Source organism: Onychomys torridus, chromosome 7 (genome assembly GCF_903995425.1).
Source record: "Onychomys torridus chromosome 7, mOncTor1.1, whole genome shotgun sequence".
Lineage (NCBI taxonomy): Eukaryota > Metazoa > Chordata > Mammalia > Rodentia > Cricetidae > Onychomys > Onychomys torridus.
This window is the reverse complement of record NC_050449.1, coordinates 108,177,099-108,203,351: the sequence shown is the minus strand read 5'-3', so window position 1 is coordinate 108,203,351 and position 26,253 is coordinate 108,177,099. Positions and strand designations below refer to the sequence as shown.

Below are 26,253 nucleotides of genomic sequence, written 5' to 3'. Positions count from 1 at the left end.
GAGTGTTTGGATACTTCCATACTATGTGGCCTCGGGTCATTATAAAGAGGTTGAGCACAGTGAGAAAATGCTATAATGTGGTCCTCCATTGGTCCAGATCAATGGCTAGAGTCAAGATTATTGCTGTCAGTTTCTGATGGTTGCGTTCTGTCTGGTGATGGCTAGGTCCAAAGTTGATAACCCCACCAGTAATGACAACATGTCATTCTGGGGGCTTCCTGCTTGCTCTTGAGAAAAGAGTGTGGGCTTCTATCAAGCTGCACTGCCCCCTTCACCTAAATAATAGAGACAGGACTGATGGGCAAAATCCTGGCCCCAAGGGTGAACCACACAGGCCTGTCTGCTTATCCAAGCAAATACAGCTGCCAGGCAAAGAAAAAATCAAGTGCAGACCCAGAACAAGCTGGGAACAGAGAGAAGGAGGCAATGTCACAGGGGAGGGTTGTCCATATGGGGACAGCCCTGGACAAATTCACAGCATGTGATGGGAAGAGGACATGCCTCATCCTTGTCTCCATACCCTCCTCACACAGCTGATGCTTGCATCTTGTAAACTGAGCAGATGTCAGTGGACCATGGGCAAGAAAAGGAGATCATGGGTGTAACACAGAGATGAAAAACAATTGCAAGCAAGTTAGCCAGGAGCGGTGTGCACACCAGCAGATTTCATGCCAATCAGGTAAGGAAAGGGAGAAAGGGATGTTTCCAAACTTATTAATGCCAGCATGGTGGCAGAGGTATGTTACTTACTGTGACAGAGATGGCTTACAGACAACTATGGGATTGTGGGTAGTATGACTCTAGGGTTTCAAAACATTTGAGGAATAAGACACTCCTAACATTTTATTTCCTCTGAAAATTGTTTTACTCTCATTTAGCTTAGAGCTGATTTCCCTCAGTTTTATGGTGAAGTTCATTGTTATTGTAATAGACTCTTATCTCCTTGCATGCTGTAGGCACTCATGTTTGAACCAAACTTACTACAATGTAACTGACCTTTTGATAGAAAGATGTTATTTCTCAATGGAAAGTGGGGCAGAGCAAGGTCACTGGGTCCCACACCCCCAACTGAGGCTCCCAGGGGTCAGAGTGACAGCACAGGACGAGTCCAGTTGCCATCTGGGGGACAGCTGTGACACACGGGTGGGTCTACCCCACCCTTTCAGAGCCAGGCCAGGAGGTGACAGAGCCCCCACTGGGGACCATGAGCTTGGGGAATTCTCCCCTGTACTCAACCGAAATTGATTAAGTCTTTATCATGTCAGTGACCTAAACAGAATGAGAACAGAGTCACATCAATCATGCAAAACAACACACAAACATTATCTGCTAAAGACTGTTTCCAGCAGTTTGAATGGCGGGCTCATCCCTGTAAACTGTATGATGCTCTGACAAACTGGAGAAAAATACCTGTAAGAGCTAGCAGAAGAGTCTAATGGGTTCTGTTTACCTATCAAATCACATGCTTTTAACAGGCCCAGAAATCACATGTTTATGTGTGGATTTAACCTCTTCTGTGTTGTTCTTTCCTCACTTCTTGCCATGAACTACAAAGTTCGGGGAAACAGTAGTGATCGCACACTGCCTGGGAGCCGTATTCCATAAGACAGTTTGTCGCTTCAAACATGCATGTTCAAAACTACCTGGAAATATTCAGTGGTCCTGCTTGCTGGGCTGGTCAATAACTACTTTGTTGGTGCACTGTCTTCATAATGGTATCGAGCAAAGGTCACTCTCTAAAAGATGTTTCAATGGGTTGTCGTGGCTCAGAGAGTTCATCCCCAGCACAAAACCCCATGCTGATGCTCAGCTCCGTGTCTGAAGTAGTCAGAAGGAAATAGTAAAACACAGACAAGCAGGTCTGAACCACTGAGGTCCACAAAGCCTCCCATCATGGGGCATTGTCTCCAAATGGGTGTGAGGCTGGTGGCTGGTGAATCCATGCCCATGCAGGCACTGACTTAGAAGGCAGCCGGGCAGAACCACCAGTATGCCCCTGCTGCCCTCCTTTTCGATGTGCCTGAAGCAATTTTCACTTCTCACGAACTCCTGCTCACGGGTTCTCAACTCAGAATTATGTCAGGTTCCTAGACCTGGGGTGTCAAGACAACTGAAGATGAGAAGCAATGACTGTGGTGGAGTCAAAGCAACCATGTCAGAAATAGGAATCATTAGTGACACCGGCACAGGAGGCTGTGTTTAAGGGAGGGTGGATAATGATCTCAGAACACTGAGGATTGGTAAATCAGGCAAAACAAGGAAATGTGCATCCTCCTCGCCTGGGCATTGAAGTAGTGATGAGGAAGCAGGTTTGTGTGTAGTGGAAGGGCTGCCAAAGAATGAGGGGAGAGGGAGAGTGAGTTCCAAAGTTACCTAAAGAAGGAATGCTCCACCGCTGGGCAGTAGTGGCGCACGCCTGTAATCCCAGCACTCGGGAGGCAGAGGCAGGCGGATGGATCTCTGTGAGTTTGAGGCCAGCCTGGTCTCCAAAGCGAATTCCAGGAAAGGCATTAAGCCACACAGAGAAACCCTGTCTCAAAAAACCAAAAAATAAAAAAATTAAAAAAAGAAGAAGGAACGCTCCAGCCAATGATCTGAGAGGTGAGGGTAAGTGGGGCTTGACAGTGGATGGGTGGAGGCAAGGGTGTCTCCACAAAGAAGGACAAAATGTAAAACACAGAAAGAAATCCTGCTTGAATCCCACAGAGGTGAGCACCACAGTACAGGAGACTCAAGGACAGACAGTGCAGAGGAGACATTAGAGTCTCTCAGCCTCAGTGTGAGCTATAAACCCAGGGACATGCATGCTTCTCCACATCAATTCGGGGCATCAAAGTAGAGGTGGAAGACACTGTGGATTAGCAAAAATGTATATGACCCACCAACCATACGTAACATAGCAGCCTTATGTGAATTCTTCCTTAAGTAAGCCAGCTATTGTTTTTTTAAAGTAAAGAGAAATTTTTAAGATAGACTGAATATTTGATTATATTGATTACCTTTAAATATAATCATAATACTAGTTAAAAAATAAAAATGCATCTTCTTTGCAAATATATACTCAGATATTTATGGATCAATGGAATGATGCCAGGGGTTTGTGTCAGACAGATCTTGAAGTGGCAGAAGGGGCTGGGGTGGAAGCTGAAGAGAAAGTAAACAGTCTCAGTGAGTGCTAAGTATGCATGGTGAGTGCTAAGCGACATGCTACATCTGCTCTGTAAATGTCCGAGGCCATCTACAATGAAAAATGTAAAAGAACAGAGATAAACAGATGGATGGATAGGTAGATGGTAGATAGATAGATAGATAGATAGATAGATAGATAGATAGATAGATAGATAGATAGATAGATGGATGACAGACAGAGAGGGGGAGGAAAGGAAGAGGGAATGGAAGGGATAGGAAGGGAAGGGAAGGGAAGGGAAGGGAAGGGAAGGGAAGGGAAGGGAAGGGAAGGGAAGGGAAGGGAAGGGAAGAGACTGGGTGGCTAGGGAAATGGAGGGAATAAGGAAGAACATGACCTGTGCAAGCAGGATACTCAGCATCCACAACCATTGAGCATCCCTAGCATCATACAAGTTCTTTTCAATAGGAAATTGGGTAGGAAAAGATGAAAGTAAACCTAGAAGGAAGCATCTGAGGTTCACTGTAAAAAAGACAAAACTAAACAAAACACCTGACGGTATTTTGGAGAATTTTACCTAAAGTGAGAGTGTGACAATGTGAACCCCACAGACGATGATCATGTCTACACAGTATTAAGATGTTAATTTAAAAGACGTGTTGGTTTGAGGGTGCTCATCTGAAGACAATGCACTCACAATAATCACAGACTTTAAGTATAGACTCCAAAGCCAGCAAGATGGCTCAGAGAATAAAGACACATGCTGCCAAGCCTGAAAAATCTAAGTTCCATCCTCAGAACCCACATGGTGGAAGGAGAGATTCAGCTCTCAAAAGCTGTCTTGTAGCCTCCCTGTGTGAGCCATGACATGCACCCCCTCCCCTCCAAATAAATAAAATGTAGTATTTGAAAAGGTTAGCATAGACTGTGGACCAACTATAGTAATTTAGAATATCCCAAGGTGAAATAATGTTATGAAATCTGAAAAGATGAATATAATAGCAGAAATGTAATATTAAGGCTTAAAGTAATGAACGCATCCCATCTTCAAGTGCCAAGGCCTGTGAGAATAGACCATTTGCCTAAACCACTTGTTTAAAGCATATCTGTAGCTCCATAGAAGTAGGGGAAGGGGATGGTAGAATGGGAGGAAACAGTAGAAAGACAGCAGAGGTGCAACAATGCGTTTGGGCCCAAGCAGTTATCAGGTGAACAGAGCAGCCAGGAGCATTTTCAGAATCCTGTGTCAAGGCCAGCCTTGCTGGGTCATAGCAGAAAAGCACGGTCAGACTTCCTCTATTCCAGCAGCTCAGGAAGATAGAACATTCTGGCACAGAAGTGCTACAGCAAGCAATTCCCCAAATGAGGACAGGGAGAGATGGAGACCCACCCTAAAAGCGTCACAGATATGCATGTTTGAGCCTCCAGGAGGAAGAGCTATATAGGAAACTGGATATTGGAATTCTTCAGGAAGACTCAATACGACTTTAGGGACAATCGAGCCAAGAATCCTAAATATCATGACACCAGTACTGACAGACTCCAGCCACCTAGGAATGAGAATGACTGAGAAGGTGGAAAGCCAGACAGCGGGAAATAGGGCGGATGTAAGACAGCTACTGAGGTTTCCCATGGTAACCTCAGCACTCCTCTTCCCCCACAGAGTGCTGCTGGTGGTCTGCATTCTCTCCACTATTCTCTGCCTCCTAGGCAGATGCCCTCCCCACCCCTTCTCATCTCTCATTCTCACCTCTTTTCTTGCTTGCCAGACTTGTTTCTCCAGCTCCTCGGGTATCATTTTACCTCTGAGGGATAGAGTTAAGACATTGAGTTATGCCCAATGGAAGTGCTTTTAGATGGCTGGGTTTCTTCCTTCCACCCACGACCTCTACCCATGAGGCTTCTGCCCCTGCCCCTGCCCCTGCCCCATTACCTTCCATCTGTTTCCACAAAGTACACGTTCTGGGTACCAATCCCAAGGAAGGAGGCCGCTTTCTTCATGGAGTAATGACACTGAATTAGAGGGTGAGGGGGGACAGAGGTGAATGCAGATCATGGAACATGTATTATTTATTATCTAAACCACAGTGTGCCTTTATAGTGCAGCACAATCTTTGAGTGCATAGAAGAAAAAAGAAAATCATAATTGAACTGAGCTGTTTAATGAGTGGCAGAGACTGTTGACTTTAGGGTCAGAGAAAGTGGCAGTTTTGGAACCTTGAATAAATAATGAACTCTTGAAGCCTAGGTCTTCCAGTCCAGAAAGTGCTATGTCAATAAAGCCGATACCGTCAGCTTGTCACAGAGAGAAATGGGTTAGCATGTGAACCCAGCTTAATTTATGGCACAAACGTGGTCATCAGAGACTCTTGGCATCTGTAAGATTTTAAAAAGTTTCTATTGACACTTCTATTATGGGTGAGCTCATGGAAGCTTAAAATCAAGTCTACTCCAACTGGAGACCATCTGAGGAGAGACAAGTGGTAAAAGAAGGTTTAATTATTTCCCATGGAAAAATGATGGATTTTAACATTGGTCGGACTATTGACCAATTTTATGACGTGGAGAGCAAGGATGAAATTAAACCTATGGGAATATGGCTAACATCACATGAACCAAAGTGATCCCAATAGGTAATAACTGTACTCCAGCATGGTGTGAATGAGGTCAATAGTTGGTTCTGCAGGTGTAGCCTATTTCTTGTTGACAAACACTGGCAAGTGGAGACAGTGAGCTTCCACCCTTACCACTCAAAGCCTACAACATAATTACACTCAAACATTGAAGATGCTGTTCTTTGTATGAAGGGGGACAGGTGGCCAATTCATTTCTTTTCCATGCCAGAAAAACAAAGGTGATAAGGAACATTATTGTAAAAAAATAGCTTTAATTTGTAGGGATGAATGCATTAGAAGAATAGTCATGCCTTCACACTTAACTTGATATATTCCCTCAAATGTGGTAATTTTTTTTCTCCTTTTGTCAAATGGAAAGTTCTTTTTCAAAAACCCTATAGAAATAAAATGCAGAAGGAGTCATACCATCAGGAAAAATGAGACCATCCTAAATAATTAATTTCCAAATATCAAGCAGGACACATCCCAAGTGCCCACAGGATGCATTTATTTCAGGGTGTCATAGAACATATGCATATTGGACGGCAATAATTGTACACAAAAAATGTAATTAATATCTACTGGCTACAGCTGCCTGTGCTGGCTGGAGGTAGCATGCCTGCTATAACAAAGGTGACATAGCCAGGGTGAATTATTTCTCACCAGAGATGTGGGCTCTGCCAGCCGAACAGCTATTGATTTCCTAATGATAAATGCTAGCCTGCCTCCAGTGACGTCTGACTGTAAAGAAAAGCACAGCCCTTTCCCCAGGGGCAACAGCACACTGTCTCCAACCAATGCTTTGCTGAGTAAAAATCTAGACTCAGAACCAGAACAAAAGTCATGGAGTTAAGGTCCAGGACGTCAGGGCCAGAATCAACCCAGTATCACCCTCAAATGCAGAGCAACAGTTTTTTGGTTTTTTTTTTGTTTGTTTGTTTTTTGTTTTTTGTTTTTGTTTTTAATGTCTACCAACTAAAATCCAGAAATCTGAGTGTTTTATAGAAGGGCCCTGAAAGTGGAAAGAGAACAGTGACACTTCATTTATGTTGACTAGTTAATGGGAAGAGAAAACCTAGATGGCTTGACCTGAGAAGTAATAACTGCATTCTGAAGTAAACGGCAGTTGTTTCCATGACTGGCCAAAGAGAAATAGGACTTTCTAAAACTCAGATTCCCATAGGCTTTATAAATCTACAGATGGCATACCCACCCCAGTGGGTACCAGTTTCCATGAAGACGAAACAACAAACAAGCTCCAATATGAAAGTCAATATTGGAGCTGAAGTTTCACTTTCTGGATCTTGTGAGGATACTTTTCTGTGACCTTGGATATTGTCCCTGTGATCTTGGCTCTCAGGGCGAATTGCTGATTTCACCTTGGTGTGTGCTGTGTCCAGAATACAGTGAGTCTAGTGCTGACTAATTGGATGCTCAAATTTTCAAGTAGGGAGAGCAGAGTTTATCAGTGTTATCCTTTCATGGAGGGAGATCAGAAGCACTCTGGTGATTTCTCCAAGATCATAAAATTAGTCCCATTCCTAATGATGCCAGGGTCAACCAAGATAGATGGCCTTCACCTTCATGATCTACAGTACATTTTAAAGGGCACTGGTTTTCCTGTTGAGAAGGCCTGGGATCCATCCCATTCCAGCTCAGGGCCTGTTAAGCAGCTATATCCTCTGAATGAAAGCATTCCTAGAAGGCTCAGGAAGTTAGGAAGACCAACAGGACTCAGAGAGCTCCTGAAACTTAGGAGACTTGTGAGGCCCCTCTTCATCAACTGTTGCTGGGCGAAGGAATTCTTCAGGCAGCTGATCACCTGAGAGTCAACCCTAGGGTTTCTGCTTTCATGAGTCCCACCATGAGTCCCACCATGAGTCCCACCATGAGTCCCACCATGAGTCCCACCATGAGTCCCACCATGAGTCCCACCATGCTGGATTGGCTTTTCAAATGCTGCTGACTTTGGGGCACCCATGCTCCTGGATGCAACACCCTACCCATCACCCATACTCCTTTAAGTAACCCCAGTAAGTTCACTGGTTCACTGGGGAGACTATGTGGTACTGTTTCTTTGCTGTGTCATACACGCTCTATCTGGGGTGGGTAGATGTTTGGTCACTGTTCCTCAGGGGAAATAGCTCACTGGGGAACCACTAAGGCACAGGGCTGAAGGAAGACCAGCTCTGAGTCAAGCATCCTACAGCTCTCACTTTCTTCCCCAGAGCCAGCCATGCTTAGGAGGAACTGGTCAGACCACGGCCTGGAAGGTAACGGTTTCTTTTTTACCCTCCTCATCTTGTAGTGCCAGACAATGATCTCTGTTTTGTGTTGGTTCTAAAAATAATCTGCTCTGCTCATAAACCCATGATCACCGTGTACTGAAGACACTCACAGCAAAGTACTCACCCAGTCACAAAAATAAAACTTTATTACTTCTCTCCAAATATCTCCTTTTCTTTGATCTCCTATCAGCACTAGAAAGGATATTGTGGATTTAGTGACAGCTCAGGAGTCTACGGTGATGATCTTGCTGGTAGATAGCAAGAGGCAAATTACAGACAAAGAGGGGGAGTATGAGAAAATACTTTCTGTGCTAGACAGATGCATTCTATAACCCAAGGTGCAAGACAAGGATGCAGGAATGTGGGATAAGGTGAAAATAGAAAAGAAACTGATCAGCCATGGAGGGTCCGTGGGCTGCTGAATGCCTGCTAACTAAACTCCTAAAAGCAAATGATGATGTACAACCAGTGACTACCCTAGGCCTTGAGAACTTCATTAAACACAACATTGAGTAGTTCTGTTTTCTAACTAAATAGTGGGTAGATTAGTTATAATAAGCAATTAAGGGATGGTCATTAAAATGGAAATGAAAGCAATGCTTATGCTCTGACCCCAGCAGGGAAAGAAAGAAACTGTGGGTAGCATGGGGATGAAAAGGTTGACTCTACAAATGTATACTCAAGGCAAAAGTGAGTTCACAGAGATGGGATTCACACTTCTTTGCTTTTCTGGACACAATTTCTGCTGGCATGTCAGCCACCAATGCCTCCTGGAAGACTTAGTTCTGGCTTCATAATAACATGAGAATCCAGTGTCTTCTCACCCCCTTCACCTAGACTACTGGTCAACCCCATCACCATCTTCCTTCTCAACCTCTATCAAACTTCTTCCCTTTTCTGGGGCATCTCTTCCAGAAAAAGACTCTAGTAAAGAAGTATTAAACCAAGTGAAGATGGAAAGTGCAAAAAGACATGGAATTGAAGGCAGGAACAGGATTTCATCAGCTTGCCCAGGGGATGAAGCAGGACTGTATCTCCAATGACTTGGGTCCCTAAGTCTGAAATAGATGGAGCTGCCTCAGAGAGAGGGGAACTCTATCCCATAATAATCCTATGAGTAAGTATTTCCACAGTTCCAGACATCCTCCTCTGCCTACAGAAGACACAGCTTATGAAGACCACAGTGCCCACAGTCAGATGCTAACAGCGAGGTACCACTCAGGTGAGAGTCTTCAAAGGGGCCTGCCACCCTCCCTCCTGCTCTCCTGTCAGTGCAGAGCTAGCAAGAGCCAAAGGCAGGAGGAAAACACAGCACTTGGCTAGGGTCCTATCTTCAGGGACCCCTCAAGGCACAAACCCTTGCAAAAATAATGTTTTTCTCTTTGAAAAAAAATGAATGCCCAGGAAAGCCCAAGTGGAAGTCATAGAAAATGTTCAGATTTTATTTCATTTTTGTTGTTGGTGGTGGTGGTAGTGGCGGTTTTGTATTTTTTGTTTGTTTGTTTTGTTTTTGTTTTTCTATTTTAAGTAGGATAAAAAGTAACAAGTCTCCTTGTGACATTTTCATACATGCTCTGTTTTGGCAGGGCTTACTCCTCAACTCAACTCCTCCTCACCCATATAACCTCCATCCCACTCTTAACTTTCCGGCCTAGTATTATACTTTCCACTTTCAAGTCACGTGTGTCTGTGCCCTGTCTTGTCTGACCTTGGAAACTAAATAAAACCAGGCCTGGTTAGTACTTGAATGGGAGGCCACTGCAAGCTTTTGATGGGATAGCTAGTGCTCCTGACCTGGGAATGAACAGAGATTTCCACTGGAAATACATGAAAGTAGAACACAGCAGGTAGGACTCTTTCTGATAAGACTGCTCTTAATCTGGACCATCCCATTTATACCCATCTCACTGGGGCTGGCTCTTTCTTTTGCCATTGACAATGGCTACTTCCTCTTCTAATAAGGGCCAGATTCCACTTAACAGGCAATAACCCATTCAGTTTTTGCAATCATCTACTCTTTGGTGAGCACTATGTGACTGTTGGATTGCTTTTGTGGGTCCAATTTGCTCAGGAACCCTTGACTCCAGACCCTTTGCAAGGAGACCTTGCATAAGTTCATTCAGCTCAGATTACACTTTTTCAACACTTGGATCTGAGCCTTGTCTTGCTTTTCTACCAAAATGAGTCTGGAATGACAGTGTACCACTCTGACTCTAGAACTCAGTGGGTGGTATGTCCTCAGCTTTCTCAGGGAGTACTTGCACTGCCTGGTGGAGTGCACTGTGCACAGGACACACAGGGTGGAGAGAGGTCCCTGGGACCACTCAGCTGGGCCACTCCTGTACCAGCCATGTGAAAAAGCCCAGCCATGAATGTCACAACTTGCCAGGTGCTAGGAGGCTTAAAATTGCTTACACAGCTGCAAGTCTAGGCTGATGGATTTTGGGGGTAATCTGAGACAAAAGCCAACTGATAGACTGTTTTACAAACTAGGAAAGCAAAGCACAGAGGTGGCAATCACCTTTGCTAAGGTCACTCAGATAATATGTGCGGGAGACTGGACTCAAATCTGGCCTAGTTTCATTGTCCATGCACTCATCCTCACCCTCACCTTATACTTCAGGTGACAGAGAAATAAGATGCAAGAACTTGGGTGTCACTGGATTATATGTGTGTGTATCATTTTATGTCTCTCTCTCTCTCTCTCTCTCTCTCTCTCTCTCTCTCTCTCTCTGTGTGTGTGTGTGTGTGTGTGTGTGTGTGTGTAATCAGTGGCTACTGAATCCCCCTGCCTTCCTCTATATCTTGAAAGGAAAGATAAAAATCCCTTACACTACTAACTTTGCAAAGAATTGGGAGTAGACAATACATCTGATACCAGTCCTGATCTGAGTTCTGATAAAGCAAGACATAAGGAAAGATTCACAGAGAGAGCTAGCACTTGAAATGAAATCTACTACACACACACACACACACACACACACACACACACACACATCTTGCTGAGTTCATATATTGTTGTGCATATGTATGTGTGTTTAGTGATGACCACTGAGAATCAGCTAAGCCATCAGGCGCCTTGTCCCTAAAGAGACTGATTCCTCCTCTTGCAGCAGCTATTAACTACCTATAGCTCTTCATCCAGGCATGTGGTCTTGGTAGATTTCCCCAATCCACATTGGCATGTCATGATGTTGTCATGGTAAAGGTCTCGTTTAGGCAACTATACTGTTAAGATTTCATTGGTACAGCTCCCTATTATATGTAGGAGATGACGCTCTATGGAAGACATCCTGATCCTCTGGCTGTTATAGTCTTTCCACCCCTCTTCCTTGAGGCTCCCTGAGCCTCAGGTATAAGGGTTATGGTAGGTAGGAGTGCATTAATTGGGTATGGGCACCTTGTGGTCAGACTATAAATTTAAATGAAGTTGCTATACCAAAACCAGAACAAAATCTGATCTCCCTTTGAAATAAAACGATACATCATACATAGGTATATCGATCACACATAGATAGAATAAAAATCACAACAGGAATCCTCAGGCAAATGAACCCTCTTAACTAACACATTCTCAAGAGGAAAAATGTATATAACATAAAAAAATAATGCTTTACCTCTGCCGATGTGAAAAGGATTAATCGTGGCAAACCAGACAGGCCCTTCTCCTTAACATCAGGGTAATATCTGTATCTAGCTAAATTCATTGCACACATATTGGACACTGAGCCACCTGCAAAGACAAAATTTAAATGTCAAACTTACAGCATGAAGTCTTAACACCCAAAGAAACAAATAAACTGGAAGCATTGGACAGCTAGGTCTACCCTGTCTAACAAAAACTCACTGTGAGAGTCACCCAAATACCCCAAATGTCCCATTTTTACTCTTCTGGATGTCTACGATTTCTGAACTTTTTATCTCAGAAAATAAGGAAATTTAGGCCTATCTTTTTGGCTTAGGACTTTTTTTTATTTCCAAACTAAAACTTTCAGCTTCTGAGCCTGAACTTAGCAGGAGCATCCAGAGTTGTGCTGTTTATGACACCCTGTCTGTCACCCTGTCTGTCACCTCTTTGGTGACACTGAAATGGAAATGCATGCTCATCTCCAGACCTAGAAAAACACTGTAGAATAAGCCAAGATGGTTTGGAAATCTTCTGAAGAAACATTGCCTGAAAAACATATAGAGGACTTAGAAGTATCTTTGTAAGCTCCCAGCAGCTGAGGAATTCCTTTGTGCTAGTTAAAAATCATAAGTGTAGATATGCAAATCCTAAATTGTAGACATCTCATTGTTAAGTATGCATATCATGACCTAGCATTTATGCAAATTTCCATCACATTATGAAAAGGTGTCAGCTCCATGGTAAGCCAACTTTTGGGTCATGTGCATGTCTGCAAGTAGAGGTTCCTCAACTGGATAGATGTTTAGGTGCTCCAAGTGGAAGGGTGATGGAGGTCACCAGTGGTACTCACCTGGGTTAAATATTCCATCCCCTTCTTTCCAGCCAACAAATTCAATCATTTTCTTCAGAACCGCCTCTTCCACTAACAGAAACACTGGGGACACCTCATACGTATAACTAGACAGATATAAAAAACACTTCACTTCTATGACTAGAGTCAAAACATCCCTTTGGGGTCCCGAGAGAAATGCACAGAGAGAGTTCCATGAAACCCAATGGTTGCCAAGGAACCTTCAATTCCATGAGGACAGAAGATTATCATCTGTGTGTCAGCCATGGGAAATAGCCATTCCTTTGCTTGGATGCTTAGTAAGTTGGCTGCTGATACTAACTAAAGAGAAGCTATTGTCTTGGTAGCCATGTTTTTCTAGGTCATTACCACAAGCACACTGTCTCTACATGGGGGCTCTGCATCCTGAACATTGCTTCTTGTGCCACATTAGCTATATCTGCACATGTAGGAAGTGTTCTATGAGTATTTTTCATTGTGTGATGGTTTTACTGTCCTGATTTACTGCTCTAGGCTGGGGTGACATCATCAGAGAGCCTTGCTATGGTGATCTTAGCTGAAGGTGCTACCTTACATCCACACTCCCTGTGGTATCTAACCTTGATATCTGGTCCTTGTAGAGATTTCTCTGGCATCAATGAAGATTGTCACTAAGCCTGTATGACAGTCTGACTTACTGCTTTGCCTGTCCCTTCATGCTTTTCTCTCACTCTCCAATCCCTCATGTTGATCCCAGCTCCAGTACCTCAAACTCCATCAGCTATAGTGCCTGGTTATGTAACATGTAAGTATCTTCTCTCTCTAGATAACTGAGTGGCTCAATATCCCCAATCTGTTTTATAATTAGGTGATTACAATAAATCATATTTGAATAAATGTGTACTCCAATATGTAGGCTAAGAAGATGTGTTTAAATTTATAGTTGTGGAAATTTTTTTTATATGAGTATTTTATCTGGAGGGGACAGCTTTGCAATAAAGGCAAAAGAACCAAACATCCACTATGTAGTACCTGCCTGTGTGCTAAGCACTCTGCAGGTGTTGGATTCTCTTAAACATAAGACAGGCTAAATTTCCAACCCTGGTGTGTAACCAGTTTACAGAAATGTTAAAGGCTGTATTTGTTTATGGGGAGCTGAAATACATATAAAATAATCGCTCGACTTGTTGTAAACCTATTACTGAAAATTAGATCAACTCTACACGGTAATGGACATGCAGCTGGAGGAGGGAGGTATAGAATGCACAAGGGGTGGGCACAGTATGAGTTGATGGTCCAGCAGGGCAGCAATCTAACACATCATAGACCTCTAAATGTTCCAGGTTAAATAACTCAAGTAACGAGTTGTAAAACTCTGTGAGGAGAGATCTGAAGAGTGAAACTTGGCTGTCCTTTCTGATGATCTACTGCTGATTCTTCCACCTCCAGAATCTAGTCCCTGTGTCTGCCTTGCGTGGAGGCACTGTCTTTACCCCTGACATCTATATCAGTAATCCAGCCTTCACCTTAGTTATCTACTCAATAACTCCCTGTCCTGAACACATCCTCTCCCATGGCTTCTACACCTATACTCTTGACTTCCCGCTCTTCCCTCCCTCCATCTTGGCTGACTCTCCTCGCCCTCCTAACCATTAAAGGTTAGCTATCTTCAAGTCTTGCTCCCAAGGTCCTGAGTCCTGTTCTCTCTTCACTCTGTCTTTTGTCCTTATGATGTGGTTTTCCACACTGGCTGCTCATTGAAGCTATTAAACGTGCACATCATGTGCATGCCATTAGTCTGCCTGGACCCCAGGGGTCCTCGGGTTAATTCCAAGTGGGAATCACTAGCTTGGGGACTCTCATCCATTTTCACTATGTAACCATTCTTCCCCTACTCTCTTCCACATTTACACATTTTTAAATTCATATCAGAATTCCAGGCCCAGAGATCTTTCAGTGTGGTTGACTATCTCGAAGTCATTCTAGCTTTTAAGGCCCACAACTGAAATGGAGATTTTAATATTGGCTCGTCCACTACAGTTGAAACCTGATGTTCTCTCCCAGTGTTTTGTACCATCCCATGGGATGGCCATGAACCCAGCCACAAAGGGTGGAAGCTTAGGCAGGAGCTAAGAATTCTCCCTCTTGTAGTTAGAGTTTTCCTGTCTGGCCCAGTCAGGACAAATCTCTCTCACCCGCCAGTCCCACAGTCTCTCAGACCCAACCAAGAAAGCACACAGAAATTTACATTGTTTACAAACTGTATGGCTGTGGCAGGCTTCTGTTATCAACTTCTTCTATCTTAAATTAACCCATTTCTGTTAGTCTATACTTTGCCACATGGCTTGTGGCTTACCAGTGTCTTTACATGTTGCTTCTCATGGAGGCAGCTGGCGGTGTCTCCCCAGCCTTCTACTTCCCAGAAACCTCTTCTCTCTTGTCCCGCCTATACTTCCTGCCTGGCCACTGGCCAATCAGAACTTTATTTACACAGAGCAATATCCACAGCACCCTCTGAACCTCATTTCCAAGATCTAACACTTAACCACCCCTTTGCACATAAGCTTCTAAGTGTGTGTACAGAGGTATATGAATGTCACTGTGTGTGCAGAGATACACATACACACATGTACACACACATGCTCAGGGAGGCCAAAGGTGCTTTGGGGGACAGGGTCTCTCACAGGGCCTGGGCTTGGAATATGACTATACTGCCTGCTCACCAAGTGCCAGGGATTCAGCTCCCTCCATCTTTTCAGTGCTGGGATTACAAGTGGGTGCTGAGGCTCAAACTCAGGTCCTCATGTGTCTACGAATCACTGCAATGATGGTGCCCAGCTTCCATGCTTTGTCTTCTAAACATGCTTTTTCCCTATTCTTTCCACTTCCACTTCACTCAGAATCCAAACTGCTACCATCTTTCATTTGGCAAAGGAAATATACTCTAGATTCATCCCATCTAGTCTATTCCGATACTTCAGTGTGTGTGTGTGTGTGTGTGTGTGTGTGTGTGTGTGTGCGTGCGTGCGCGCATGGAGATCAGAGGATAATCTTTCCGTATTTATCCCTTCCTTCCACTTTGAGACACGACAGCTTAAGCCAGGCTCATTGGCCCAGGAGTTTCTGGAGATTTTCTTGTCTCTGCCTTCTGTTTCCCACGGATGTGCTGAGTTCTAGACATTTGTGTTACCACATCGGCAAAAATGTGAGTTCACAGATTCTGAACTCAGGTTGTCAAGCTTACCCACTGAACCATCTCCCCATTCCTCATCAAAAAAAAAAAAAAATTCTGACAATAAATGTCACCAAATAATGTTGACTTTCAAGGGCTTCTTTCCTATGGACCTGGAATGATTCATAAGTATGTTTCATAGGCTCAACGTGTTTATTCTCTCAGTCTCTTTGGCCGTGTTTTCCACTATAATCCCTGTCACTCTGTCAACTACACCCACACTGACCTTTGAACATAGAGCGGCATGCTGCTGCCTCCCACCAAAGGACCTTTAGATATTATGCGGTTCTCACTGTGCCATGCTGCCTCCTATCACAGGGCCTCCATACATGCTGCTCCCACCACTTGGAATGTGTCCCTCTCAATTTCACAAGGTTAACTCACACCCATCCTTCTCTTAGCTGTCACCTTTTCTCAGAGACTTCCCTGGGACTAACTAGGAAATATCCCTCCATTTATGTTTACAGTATAACACACCTGTCTCTCAAGTATGCATTTGGATTTTATATTCATTCACATTAAAGCCATTTAGTACATGTATTTCTTTCACCAGACTTTATCATTTCTAAGGACATCATCAAAGGTAGGTGTAGGTGTGTGAGTGTGTGTGTGTGTGTGTGTGTGTGTGTGTGTGTGTGTGTAGATCAAAGGACAACCTTGAGCATGGTTCCTTAGGAGCCATTTGCTTGTTGTTTCAGGAAGGATCTCTCACTGGCCTAGAGTCCACCAAGAAGGCTAGTCTGGCTAGCTGCGAGTCTCAGGGATCCTCCTGTGCCTGCCTCCAAGAGCTAGGATTACGAGAGTGTATCAGCATCATACTTGGGTTCTGAGGTCTTCATGCTTGCCAGGCAAGCACTCTCCCACCTGAGCCATCTCCTTGGCCTAAGGCTTGTTTTTATTCTGCCTCTAATATGTAGCATAGACATGGCTTCTTGTGCAGGAGTTAGTGGAGAATTGCTTAACCAGCTTTCTCCTCTGATTGATGGGTATTCCTGGCATTATCTCACAGCTCTACCTGTCAAAAGCACCTCCTCCAGCATGGCTTGAAGTCTTGGGACTATAACATTTCTAATGATTAGACTTTGCAAAACAAATCATTACAGTGAAATTCACAAAACAAACCTTTACAGAGTTAACATCCATCTCTAACCTCCAGTCACACAGTACTTACATGCTTGGATTAAGTGCTTCTGTTATAATCCGGGCTGCCAAGGAGTAGTAATCAAGGCCAGCATACAACTGGTTGAAAAATCTTGGATGGTCTGTAAAGGGAAAACAAAGTACTCACTTACACAGCAATGGAGCACCAATGGCTCTTTCAGATGAGGAAAGCAGCTGGCCACAAAGGTCAGCACAGTGTGAGTCCACTTACAGGACCTTCAGAATCAGCATAGACACCTGTAGAATAGAGGGAAGGATTTGCTGCATCAAGATGGGCTGTTCAGCTGGGCAGAGGCTACAAGGGGCCTCTGGGTTCTAGAAATGGTCTGAGCCTCTTCTGATCCATAAGCTGAGAAAGTCATATTTGTGTACCTTATTATACATAATTACATTTCAAGTATTTTAAAAATACTTAGCATATATACAAGGAAAAGTGTTGAAGCTCCTTTTCTGTGTGTGCATTTGTACATATAGTCATGCATGTGTGTGTGCATATGTGTGTGTGTTTGCATAGGTCAGAGGTTAGCAGCATCTGTCTTTCTTAGTTTTACTCCACCTTAGTCTTAAGAGGGAGTCTTTCATTCAACCTCAAGCTTGCCCACTCAGCTAGACTGGCTGGCCAGTGGAGACATGCGATCCACCGTCTGTCTCCCCAGAGCTTGGATTACTGGTGTGTGAAGCCTTGCCTGTTTTTTAACATGGGATCCAGGAGGTCTGAATTCTTGTCCCTATGCTTCTGTAGTGAGCAGGTTATTAGAGGCACCATATCCCTACCTATGAAGTGCTTTGGCATAATTTTTTCTCCAAGACAAGCAAGACAAGCTTTCTCAGTAAAACTGGAGAGATTGAGAGCATCACTTTTATTTCTGGTCTCTTCTGCCATTTACCTCCACCCAAGCCCTTGAGAAATGGGTCTTAGCACCCAAGTGTCTGCCTACAGTGACAGTCCAGGAGTGGCCTTTCTGTTCCTCCTGCTGCACAGCTTGTCTGGCATGAAGCAGATGGGTACCAGCTGTGACTCACCACTCAGTTCAGACACTTTGGGATTCAACCTACTTCAAACACCATCGCCATCTCCTATATAACTCCATCATGCAGTAAGAACTTCCTGTCTGGTCTTTCTCTCCCTCCCTCCCTCTCTCCCCATCTTTCTCATTTAAAAGGTCTCATAAAAAAAAAAAGTCCCCAGCCTTCCAAGTGTGAATATTCACACCAAACACCAGGCTAACTGGTTTGACATTCTTAGGCAAAAGAAACCCAGTGTGACAAAGAGCACAAAGGCAGAGGCCCTTCTAATTCGGAATCTGTGGGAAACTGGTTTGGATGGAGAATTAAATATGTGGGGTTTTTTTTCCCTCTCTCTTTCAACTATGGGTTCAATAAAGAAAACCCAAATCGAACCAAATGCCTTCAATTAAAGCTGGAAAACTCCCTCTGATCTGGCAGAGACAACCAGACATTGCTACAAGTAATTTTAATAGGATTTTTTAAAGTTCTGTGTTAATTTATGATTGATTTCCATGGTAACATTATGGAAAATACACAGTAAACTGAAAACAATCTACTGCATTAAATGTCACTCCAGACTTCTGACAGGCATGATAATAATGAAGTAGGCATCCCTATTAGGAAATTCTAACTGAGTTTTAGATATATGCACCAGGCTTTCCCAAGGGAATTTAATCCAATTATTTTTAGCCAGGATTTTATGGCGTTCTTTCCACTAAATTTAGTCCAGTGTCAGAATTCACGGAGCATAATGGCTATGTAGATTAAGATACAGGATTACCTTCTCAGCACGGGAAGATGTGCATATTTTAGAAAAATCAGACACACACACACACCAACAACAATAACAACTTTGACATGTCTTCATTGGTTATTTGTCCCATGGTAACAATCAAGCCAGTGACACAGTGCCACTGTTTACTGGAGCCACAGAGTGATGGCATTCATGTGAAAGTCATAATAAAACCTAACATTTACTGGGCTTTCTTTTGCTATTACTGTTTTTAGTTTTTAAGACTGAGTCTTTAGTAGCCCAGGCTAGCCTTGAACTCACTATGTAGCTGAGGATGACCTTGACCTCCTGATCTTCCTGCCTCCATCTGTGTGCTGGGATTACAGGAGTGCACCACTGTGCCTGATTCATGCAACACTGGGAAGAATCCAAGGCTTTGTGCATGCCTGCATGCTGGGCAAGCACTCTGCTAGGAGCTGTACTCACAACCATCATATTTCTCTTATATTTACCTAAAGGTTTTTATTTTTATTTTTATCCTGCCAGATTTGATCAAATGAGTTGGTAATTAGCAGTTGTCAAGAGTACCAGCATCTAAATAAATCTAGTTTTCAACTTTTCCTTTTCTTTCTTTCTTTTCTCCTCCTCCTTATCCTCTTCCTTTTTGCACGCTTTGGACCACAGAAAAAAATTTAAAGTCCCATAACATAGTCATACCATCACAATAACTTGCCAGTTTGCTAACTAATTCATAGGAATTTCTGTACATAACTTGGTTACAAATGGTGGACAGAGATTGACAAGGAAGAGTTCATGTTTACAGGTCTCTGACATTAACAGATCCCCATCAATTCTTTGGCCTTGAAAGCAAATCTGCATTAAGGATTAAAGAGACCCATGCAGTAGTCTGCATCAGAGCCCTGATTAGTCTGACCCAGGTTTCTTGTTCCTTAGACACTGGCATCATTATTTTCACTATGAGGTGAACATCAGGGAAAGGTCAGGGACATGACAAGGGCTTACTGGTTTTGACGCTGAAGTGGATGACATCTTGGCAGAGTTTCAGCAGCTTGTCCTGTGGCTCTCCTGTGTCCCTCATCTCCAGATCAAGGAGTTGCCTCAGCTGCTCAGGGGGCTGCCATTCACACACCTGGAGATTGAGTGACAGCTCATGGTTAACTAAGTTCCCAGGAGAGCCCAGGATGAGGGCATTGGATGAGCCAGAACTCTGGCCCCAGGTAGCTCCAAAGGAGCAGAAGACATGGGGATTTCAACCTGCTGAAGCTGCAGGCCACCATAAAAGGAGCTGTGAGGCTGTGAGAACAGCTTGGATCCAGCGGGGACCAGAGAAGTCCATTCAGCTCTCCTAGGAGAACTAACATCAGACTGGGGACTATGTAAGAACAGAGTGAGTCAGTTAAGGTTAGGGATGAGTCCCAGAGAGCTCCAGGTGGAAATGTCACAGGATGGAAGGTCACTAAGATGTCATGGAAGCATGTTTGACTGCAGCATAAATCAGAAGGATAAGGAAAGGCAGCCATGAGTTAAGCTAGACACTGACTGTTCCCTGAGATGACTCTCTTCCTTCCCACAGTCTGTCAGCCCAGCTGCCAGAGTGGGCCTCTCTCCCTCAAGCCATTACCATAGATTCCTGTGCAAATACCTTCACTACTTACCATCTTCCTCAAGGTCAAACAGAAGTAATTATGCAGTCTATGTTCTACCAATGAGCTCTGCCCCCTCTTAGTAGAAGTAATTATGAAGACTCAAAACCACCCTGTTGGGCAGCTTCTTGGCCTGCATTTCTTCTCTGGTACCCCTATCTCCTAATTTTCTCTCCTCCTCTTCCTTGGACACACCAAGAGTGCACACACTGCTGGGGCTTCACATGCTTTGTCCTCTGCCGAGGATGTGTCTCTTCACCTGCTTCTTTTCATAGTGAACTCCCTCAGTTTTTGTATGTCATTGCTGAAATGTTTCAATTATTTTTCAATGACAGTTTTGTCTCTTAATGTTCCCACCTGCCCATGACCCAGTCACAATCACTCTCTCCAACTTCTTCCATTTTCCACAGCAGGTATCACTAATATATTCACTCATCTGTTATGTCCTACATAATCTTCCCAGGGGCAGAGCTGTTGGCTTGTTCATCCATGAAGCTTGTTCAACACTGCTTCACAGCTCCTCAGTAAAGATGGATCAGGATGCAAGTTTAATGATGGTGCTGAGGTTACAGGGGTGTTTTGGAGAAGATGGAGATTTACTTTAAGGTACTCAATGGAGATGTGTGGAGCAAATGAATGAGTAAATGGAGAAAGCTAAATCAAGGTGGGCTTTATCAAACTCTGGGAAGAATCAGGGACAAAATTCTAGGCTTCCTGTGATGATATACCAGGGGGACAGGTGCTCTCAGCTCAGAAAGATGCTATAGGGATCCATAGAGAACACTGCCACTTAAGAGACCACACAGATGACCTCTGACAGGGAGAATGCTGATAAGAGAAGAATGCAGACCTCCCTTCTAGGGTGGTGTAGTGGGGCCATACATTAAAAGAAGGGTCTGGTGCCAAATGATGCTGAGAAACCAAATTAACAACCAACCAGACACCATGGAATTCATCACCACAGAGGTGTTCTTGGCACTAGCAATGTGACTAGAGAGGTGGGGTGGAGGAGAGATCCTGGAGGAGAGGAGAGGTAGGAGGTGAAGAAGCAGAGGGAGGGACCAAAGACATCTTTTAAAAGCTTGGTGGTACAGGGGAGGAGAGGCTGAGGCGAGAGACCAGGGAATAGAAATGGGTGAGAAGCCATGGAGGTGGGCAGCGGAGGAAGCAGGAGGAAGTAACATGTTGTGTGAGAGATGTGCAATTCAACTCCCATGGTGGCTCCCTGACAGAGAGAGGTGCGTCCAGCATGACAGAGGCCACCCACAAGAATGGCCGTAGGCATACACGGCTGCACACATGAATCTCGAGGGAACTTTGATGAGGGAAAACTGTCTCAGAGGCTGCTTAGGACAGGAATCCATCTGTATGATCTCCTGGTCCCAGGAGCTAGAGAGTCAGCAAGAGCAGTAGATGGCAGGGGCTAGAGGGGCTGGGCTGGGCAGACTATGGGAAACACAAGGGAGTCTGGGGGAGTGTGGGATTGAACTGCATCTTTTCATGTGTGCTTGTGTGTGTGTGTGTGTGTGTATGTGTGTTGGGGAGGGTATATGTGTGCACATGTAAATTCAGAAGTCGGAAGACAAGCTTGGGCTCCCGAGCGCTGTGATTACAAGCATGCACCTCCATGTCATATCTTAAATTTCAGATCCTGGGATGAAACTGCAGTTCCTCACGCTTGCGCAGCAAGTGCTTTACTGACATCACTGTCTCCCTGGATGTCCTCACCGACCCTCTCCCTGCCACCGTGTCACCTGTTGGAGATAGAATCTCTTATAGTTTAGGCTGTCATTGAACATGCTATGTGGATGAGGATGACCTTGCACCCCTGATCCTCCAGCTCCCAAGTACTGAGATGATGTATTCTGTACCGTCATGATGGACACCAGACTCCGTGGAAGCAAATCAAAGGAGAAAGCTTTATTGAATATAAGCTTCGATGCCCATTTATAAAAAGTGGCTGAGGTCACCAAGAGTAAGGCATACCACTGCAGTTCATCTTAGAATGGTGTCCTGATGGTTCTCAGGGAGTATAGACAAGTTAGTGTCAGAAAAGCTTCACGTGCTGGCCCCAACCCCAGCTGGCTTGCACACTTACTCCAAATGGACAAACAGCTTTCATATCTACAACATTGGTCACCTTGGGACTCTTTAGCTGGACCCTAGAGTCCCTTCATTGGAGGTCCTATGTTCCTTTCTCATCTAATCCCCATGGGTCTCCTCTGTCAGTGTTCCTTTGCAATCTCTTCCACAAGAGGAGTCCCCTTGCTCTGAGCACATCTTGCCCTTCTGTGGTGTGATTTCCAGCTTTCCTTACTGTTCTTAGCAATGAGAGCATCCCTGAAACTTCTCCCTGCCTTCCTACAACTAATTTAACCATTACCCTACCCCAATGTGTCAGCTCCTCTCTGAGCTCTTGAAATGTCTGCCCCAAACTCCCAGCACTCACTGCTCCCTCACCGGGACCCCCTATTCTCTTTACAAATGAAAATGTACCTATCTAGTTGGATTATAAATTCAGTTTGAAACTGGGCTTTTATTTTCTGTTTCTTTATTTCCTCAAAGGCTCAATTTAATGCTTTTCAAGTAGCTAGCATTCAGTTAATATTTAATTACTGAAAAAAAGCCTAGCTTTAAAAAAAAAAATACAAACTTAGCCACACATGGTTGGTGCCTCACACCTCTAATTCCAGCACTCAAGAGGCTGAGGGAAAGGAGATCAAATGGAGGCCAGCATGGGCTACATAGATCTTATCTCAAAAAACAAATCAAATCAGTCAGCATTCCAGTATGGGTTGGGGAAAGGCTCATGAGACTCTCACCTAGCTGAGGAAATACTGGCAGCTGATAGATATGAGGGACAGTAAGTTCTCTTCAGGGGTGTGGATCCTGCTAGGCTGCCTGTGCTCTAGTGCATGGCCAGCTCCACACAAAGAAACATAGGGGGAGCAAAACATAGAGTAATTAGGTTCTGAAAAGGGAGGAAGAGAGTAGGAGGAAGAGGAGGATGATAATGACATGACATTGAGAGGCGGTGTGGTGAGGCAATCTGGGAGGAGCTAGAAGGAACCGTGAGGGTGGATAGGATCAGAATATGTTGCTGAGGGTCTGGAGAAATGACTCATGCTTAGGAACACTAGCTACCCTTCCAGAGGACCTGGATTTGATTTCTAGCACCAACATGGCAGTTCACAGCAGTCTGTAACTTCAGTTCCAGGGGATCTAACACACCCTTCTGGCCTCTGTAGGTGTAGGTATTACATGAACATGGTACATATTTGTATATGTAGGCAAACACTTATACACATGCACATACACTAAAAAAAAAAAAAGATTAAATTTTTAAAAAACATTGTATACATGTATGAAATTCACAAAGAATAAATACATTTTAAAAGCATAAAAATAATAAAAACAACTTTCTGGCAGAGAAGTGTGTTCCTAAGCAAACAAGATTCAAAGTATTTCAGAGAAATGCAGAGAAGTCTGATATTAAATTATAAATACACGAACAGATAAAAGCTGCCACAATCAATTTTGTCCTGAGCATGACTATTCTGTCCATGTTCAGAGATCATGACAATCTCATCTATTAGCTTTCTAATTAGTGACCAACATTTCAGAATAAATACTATCACCTCCAAACTCAGTTATAAGTGGCATTTATTTGCTACTAATATAATTGGGGAAGTCTCACCTATGTGTTCACTCATTGGTAATTCAGTTCCAAAGGAGAAGTTATCGGGATGATAAATGTCAATTTAGCAGTTGTTAGAGGTTCCTGGGGTATGTGGAGAAGTTAGGAACATGGATAGTGAAGCCATACCACTTGGATTTATCCCCAGCTGACATGTATTAGCATGTGTTGTGGTTGAGATACATGACCCCATGTACCTCACTTTCTCCTTCCTTCCCAAAATAGGAACAATAACATGTCTGCTGTTTAGAGCCTCATGTAATGATTGTGTGTATGTGTGTGTGTGTATCTATGTTTGTTTGTGTCTGTGTGTTTGTGTATGTCTCTGTGTGTGTCTGTGTCTCTGTATGTTTGTGTATGTCTGTCTGTGTGTCTGTGTGTCTCTCTGTGTGTCTGTGTCTGTGTGTCCATTTGTGTGTCTCTCTCTATATATATTTATATGTGTGTGTGTGTGTGTGTGTGTGTGTGTGTCTGAGTGTATCTGTATGTGCATTTGTGTGTCTGTGTATATATGTCTGTGTGTCTGTGTGTCTATGTGTCTGTGTATGTCTATGTGTCTGTGTGTGTTTCTTGTGACAACATATGTGTGTAGCTGCATTCACATGTTTGCCTGTGTGAGTGAAGGTCAGAGGACAATGTTCTGTCATTCCCTAGAAGACTTCATCCATTTTTTTAATTTTTTGTCATTTATTTTTTGAGACAGTTTACCATTGCCATAGAGCTTTCCCAAGTAAGCTTGGGTGGCTGGCCAGTGAGTCCCAGGGATTTAACTGTTTCAACCACCACTGGCTGATATTCCAACATCATGCACCACGCCCAATTTTTGTATGTGGATCAAATTCAGATCCTGATACATGGTAAGAACTTTGTGAAATGAGTTAACTCCCAATCCCATCGTGAAGGGATCAAACATGCTATACACATGGCCTGGGCCTGAGGGTGAGACTTAGCACACAGCACCCACTCCCTAGAGCACATGGCCTGGGCCTGAGGGTGACACTGGTGGCAAGTCTAAACTTTACCTGAGACTGAACCTGAGCCTGTGTTTTAATCCTAGACCACAATGGGCACCACCCAGCAGTTGGATTTAACAAGCCATGATTTCTAGTGTGAGCTTGGGAAAGCGTCTAAGAGATTGTTAGGTAAATACTCTTTAGTTTTTGGCATCCCTGTTGATTTCCACCAGTGAAACAAAGATGATGTAAGAGACAGAGGAAGCACATTCTGTGAGGGCAGAGTGGATATAATCCAGGCAATCAAACAGGGCGAGGCTTCCTCCCTGTGTTTCCTGACCTCACTAGGCAAGCCCTGGGACAGCCTTCGACAAGACCCCAAAGGGAGAAACAACCTGTCCACAAGCTGATGGGACATGGAGGCCAGGGAGGGGAGTGGTCACATCTGTGGCATCTGACTGCCCCTTTAGAGAGAAGAAAGTGTGGATACCCTCCTTATTCAGTCATATAGATATGGAAAACATATCTGGGATATTAAGTCCCCACCCCGTGTGTGTGTGTTTGTGTGTGTAAATGAGGACATGTGCATGCCATATGTGGAAGTCAAAGAAGAATTTCAAATGTCTGTTCTCATCTTCCTCCTTGCTTGAGATGGGGGCATCTCAGCATACCCCAGACTAGGCTGCTGGTGGCTTCCACATATCTTGTCCCTACCTCACCTTCTTTAGAAACACTAGGACTTCAGATGTATGCCACAGTGTCCAGCTTCACATGGGCTCTAGGCTTCCGAACTCAGCTCCTCACCTCTGCACAGCAAACTCCTTCCCTACTGAGCCATCTCCCAGGCCCTGTTCCTGGGACTTCCTGTGTGTTTTCTTACCTTTTCATTGACATCCGTAGCTTTCAAAACCACCTCTTCCATTACTAGCCTACAGGCTTCTTCAACAAATTTTTCTCCTGCTTTCACATCAGTTTGAGGTCCATTAAGTACAACCCCATCCACAAGGACAGGGCTCTTCTTACTAGGGGTCATCTCCTTCTGGACAGTGTCTCCTAGGAGGGCACAAACAGAATGAGCTTGAGAGCTCACACCACAAAACACAAAGAAACACAGGAAACAGACTTCACAAATTGCATACTCTGTGTGTGTGTGTGTGTGTGTGTGTGTGTGTGTGTGTGTGTGTGTGTGTTAAGTTCTCCCATACGCCTGTATTGTATGTGGAGCTCATTCCCCGTCTCTTCCTCTCTTGCCCCTCGCTGCTCCTGTCAGTCTTCCTTGTCACGTGTATGTCTTCTTTTCACAGATGAAGGTACCATG

The 26,253-nt window shown here is 44.0% G+C and overlaps 1 protein-coding gene across 1 annotated transcript in view; it reads right to left on the bottom strand.

Annotated features, from left to right (window-relative positions):
* Nucleotides 1-25,983, bottom strand: part of Gadl1 (glutamate decarboxylase like 1) — a 143,516-nt gene extending 117,533 nt beyond the window's left edge. The window contains exons 1-7 of the mRNA XM_036194121.1: nt 25,816-25,983; nt 19,645-19,771; nt 16,891-16,981; nt 12,509-12,615; nt 11,648-11,763; nt 5,061-5,140; nt 4,878-4,932 (exon numbers count right to left, since the gene is read on the bottom strand). Coding sequence (XP_036050014.1) covers nt 4,878-4,932; nt 5,061-5,140; nt 11,648-11,763; nt 12,509-12,615; nt 16,891-16,981; nt 19,645-19,771; nt 25,816-25,968 — 729 coding nt within the window. The 5' untranslated portion in view covers nt 25,969-25,983. The remainder of the gene's footprint in view (nt 1-4,877; nt 4,933-5,060; nt 5,141-11,647; nt 11,764-12,508; nt 12,616-16,890; nt 16,982-19,644; nt 19,772-25,815) is intronic.
* Nucleotides 25,984-26,253: the final 270 nt, after the last annotated feature.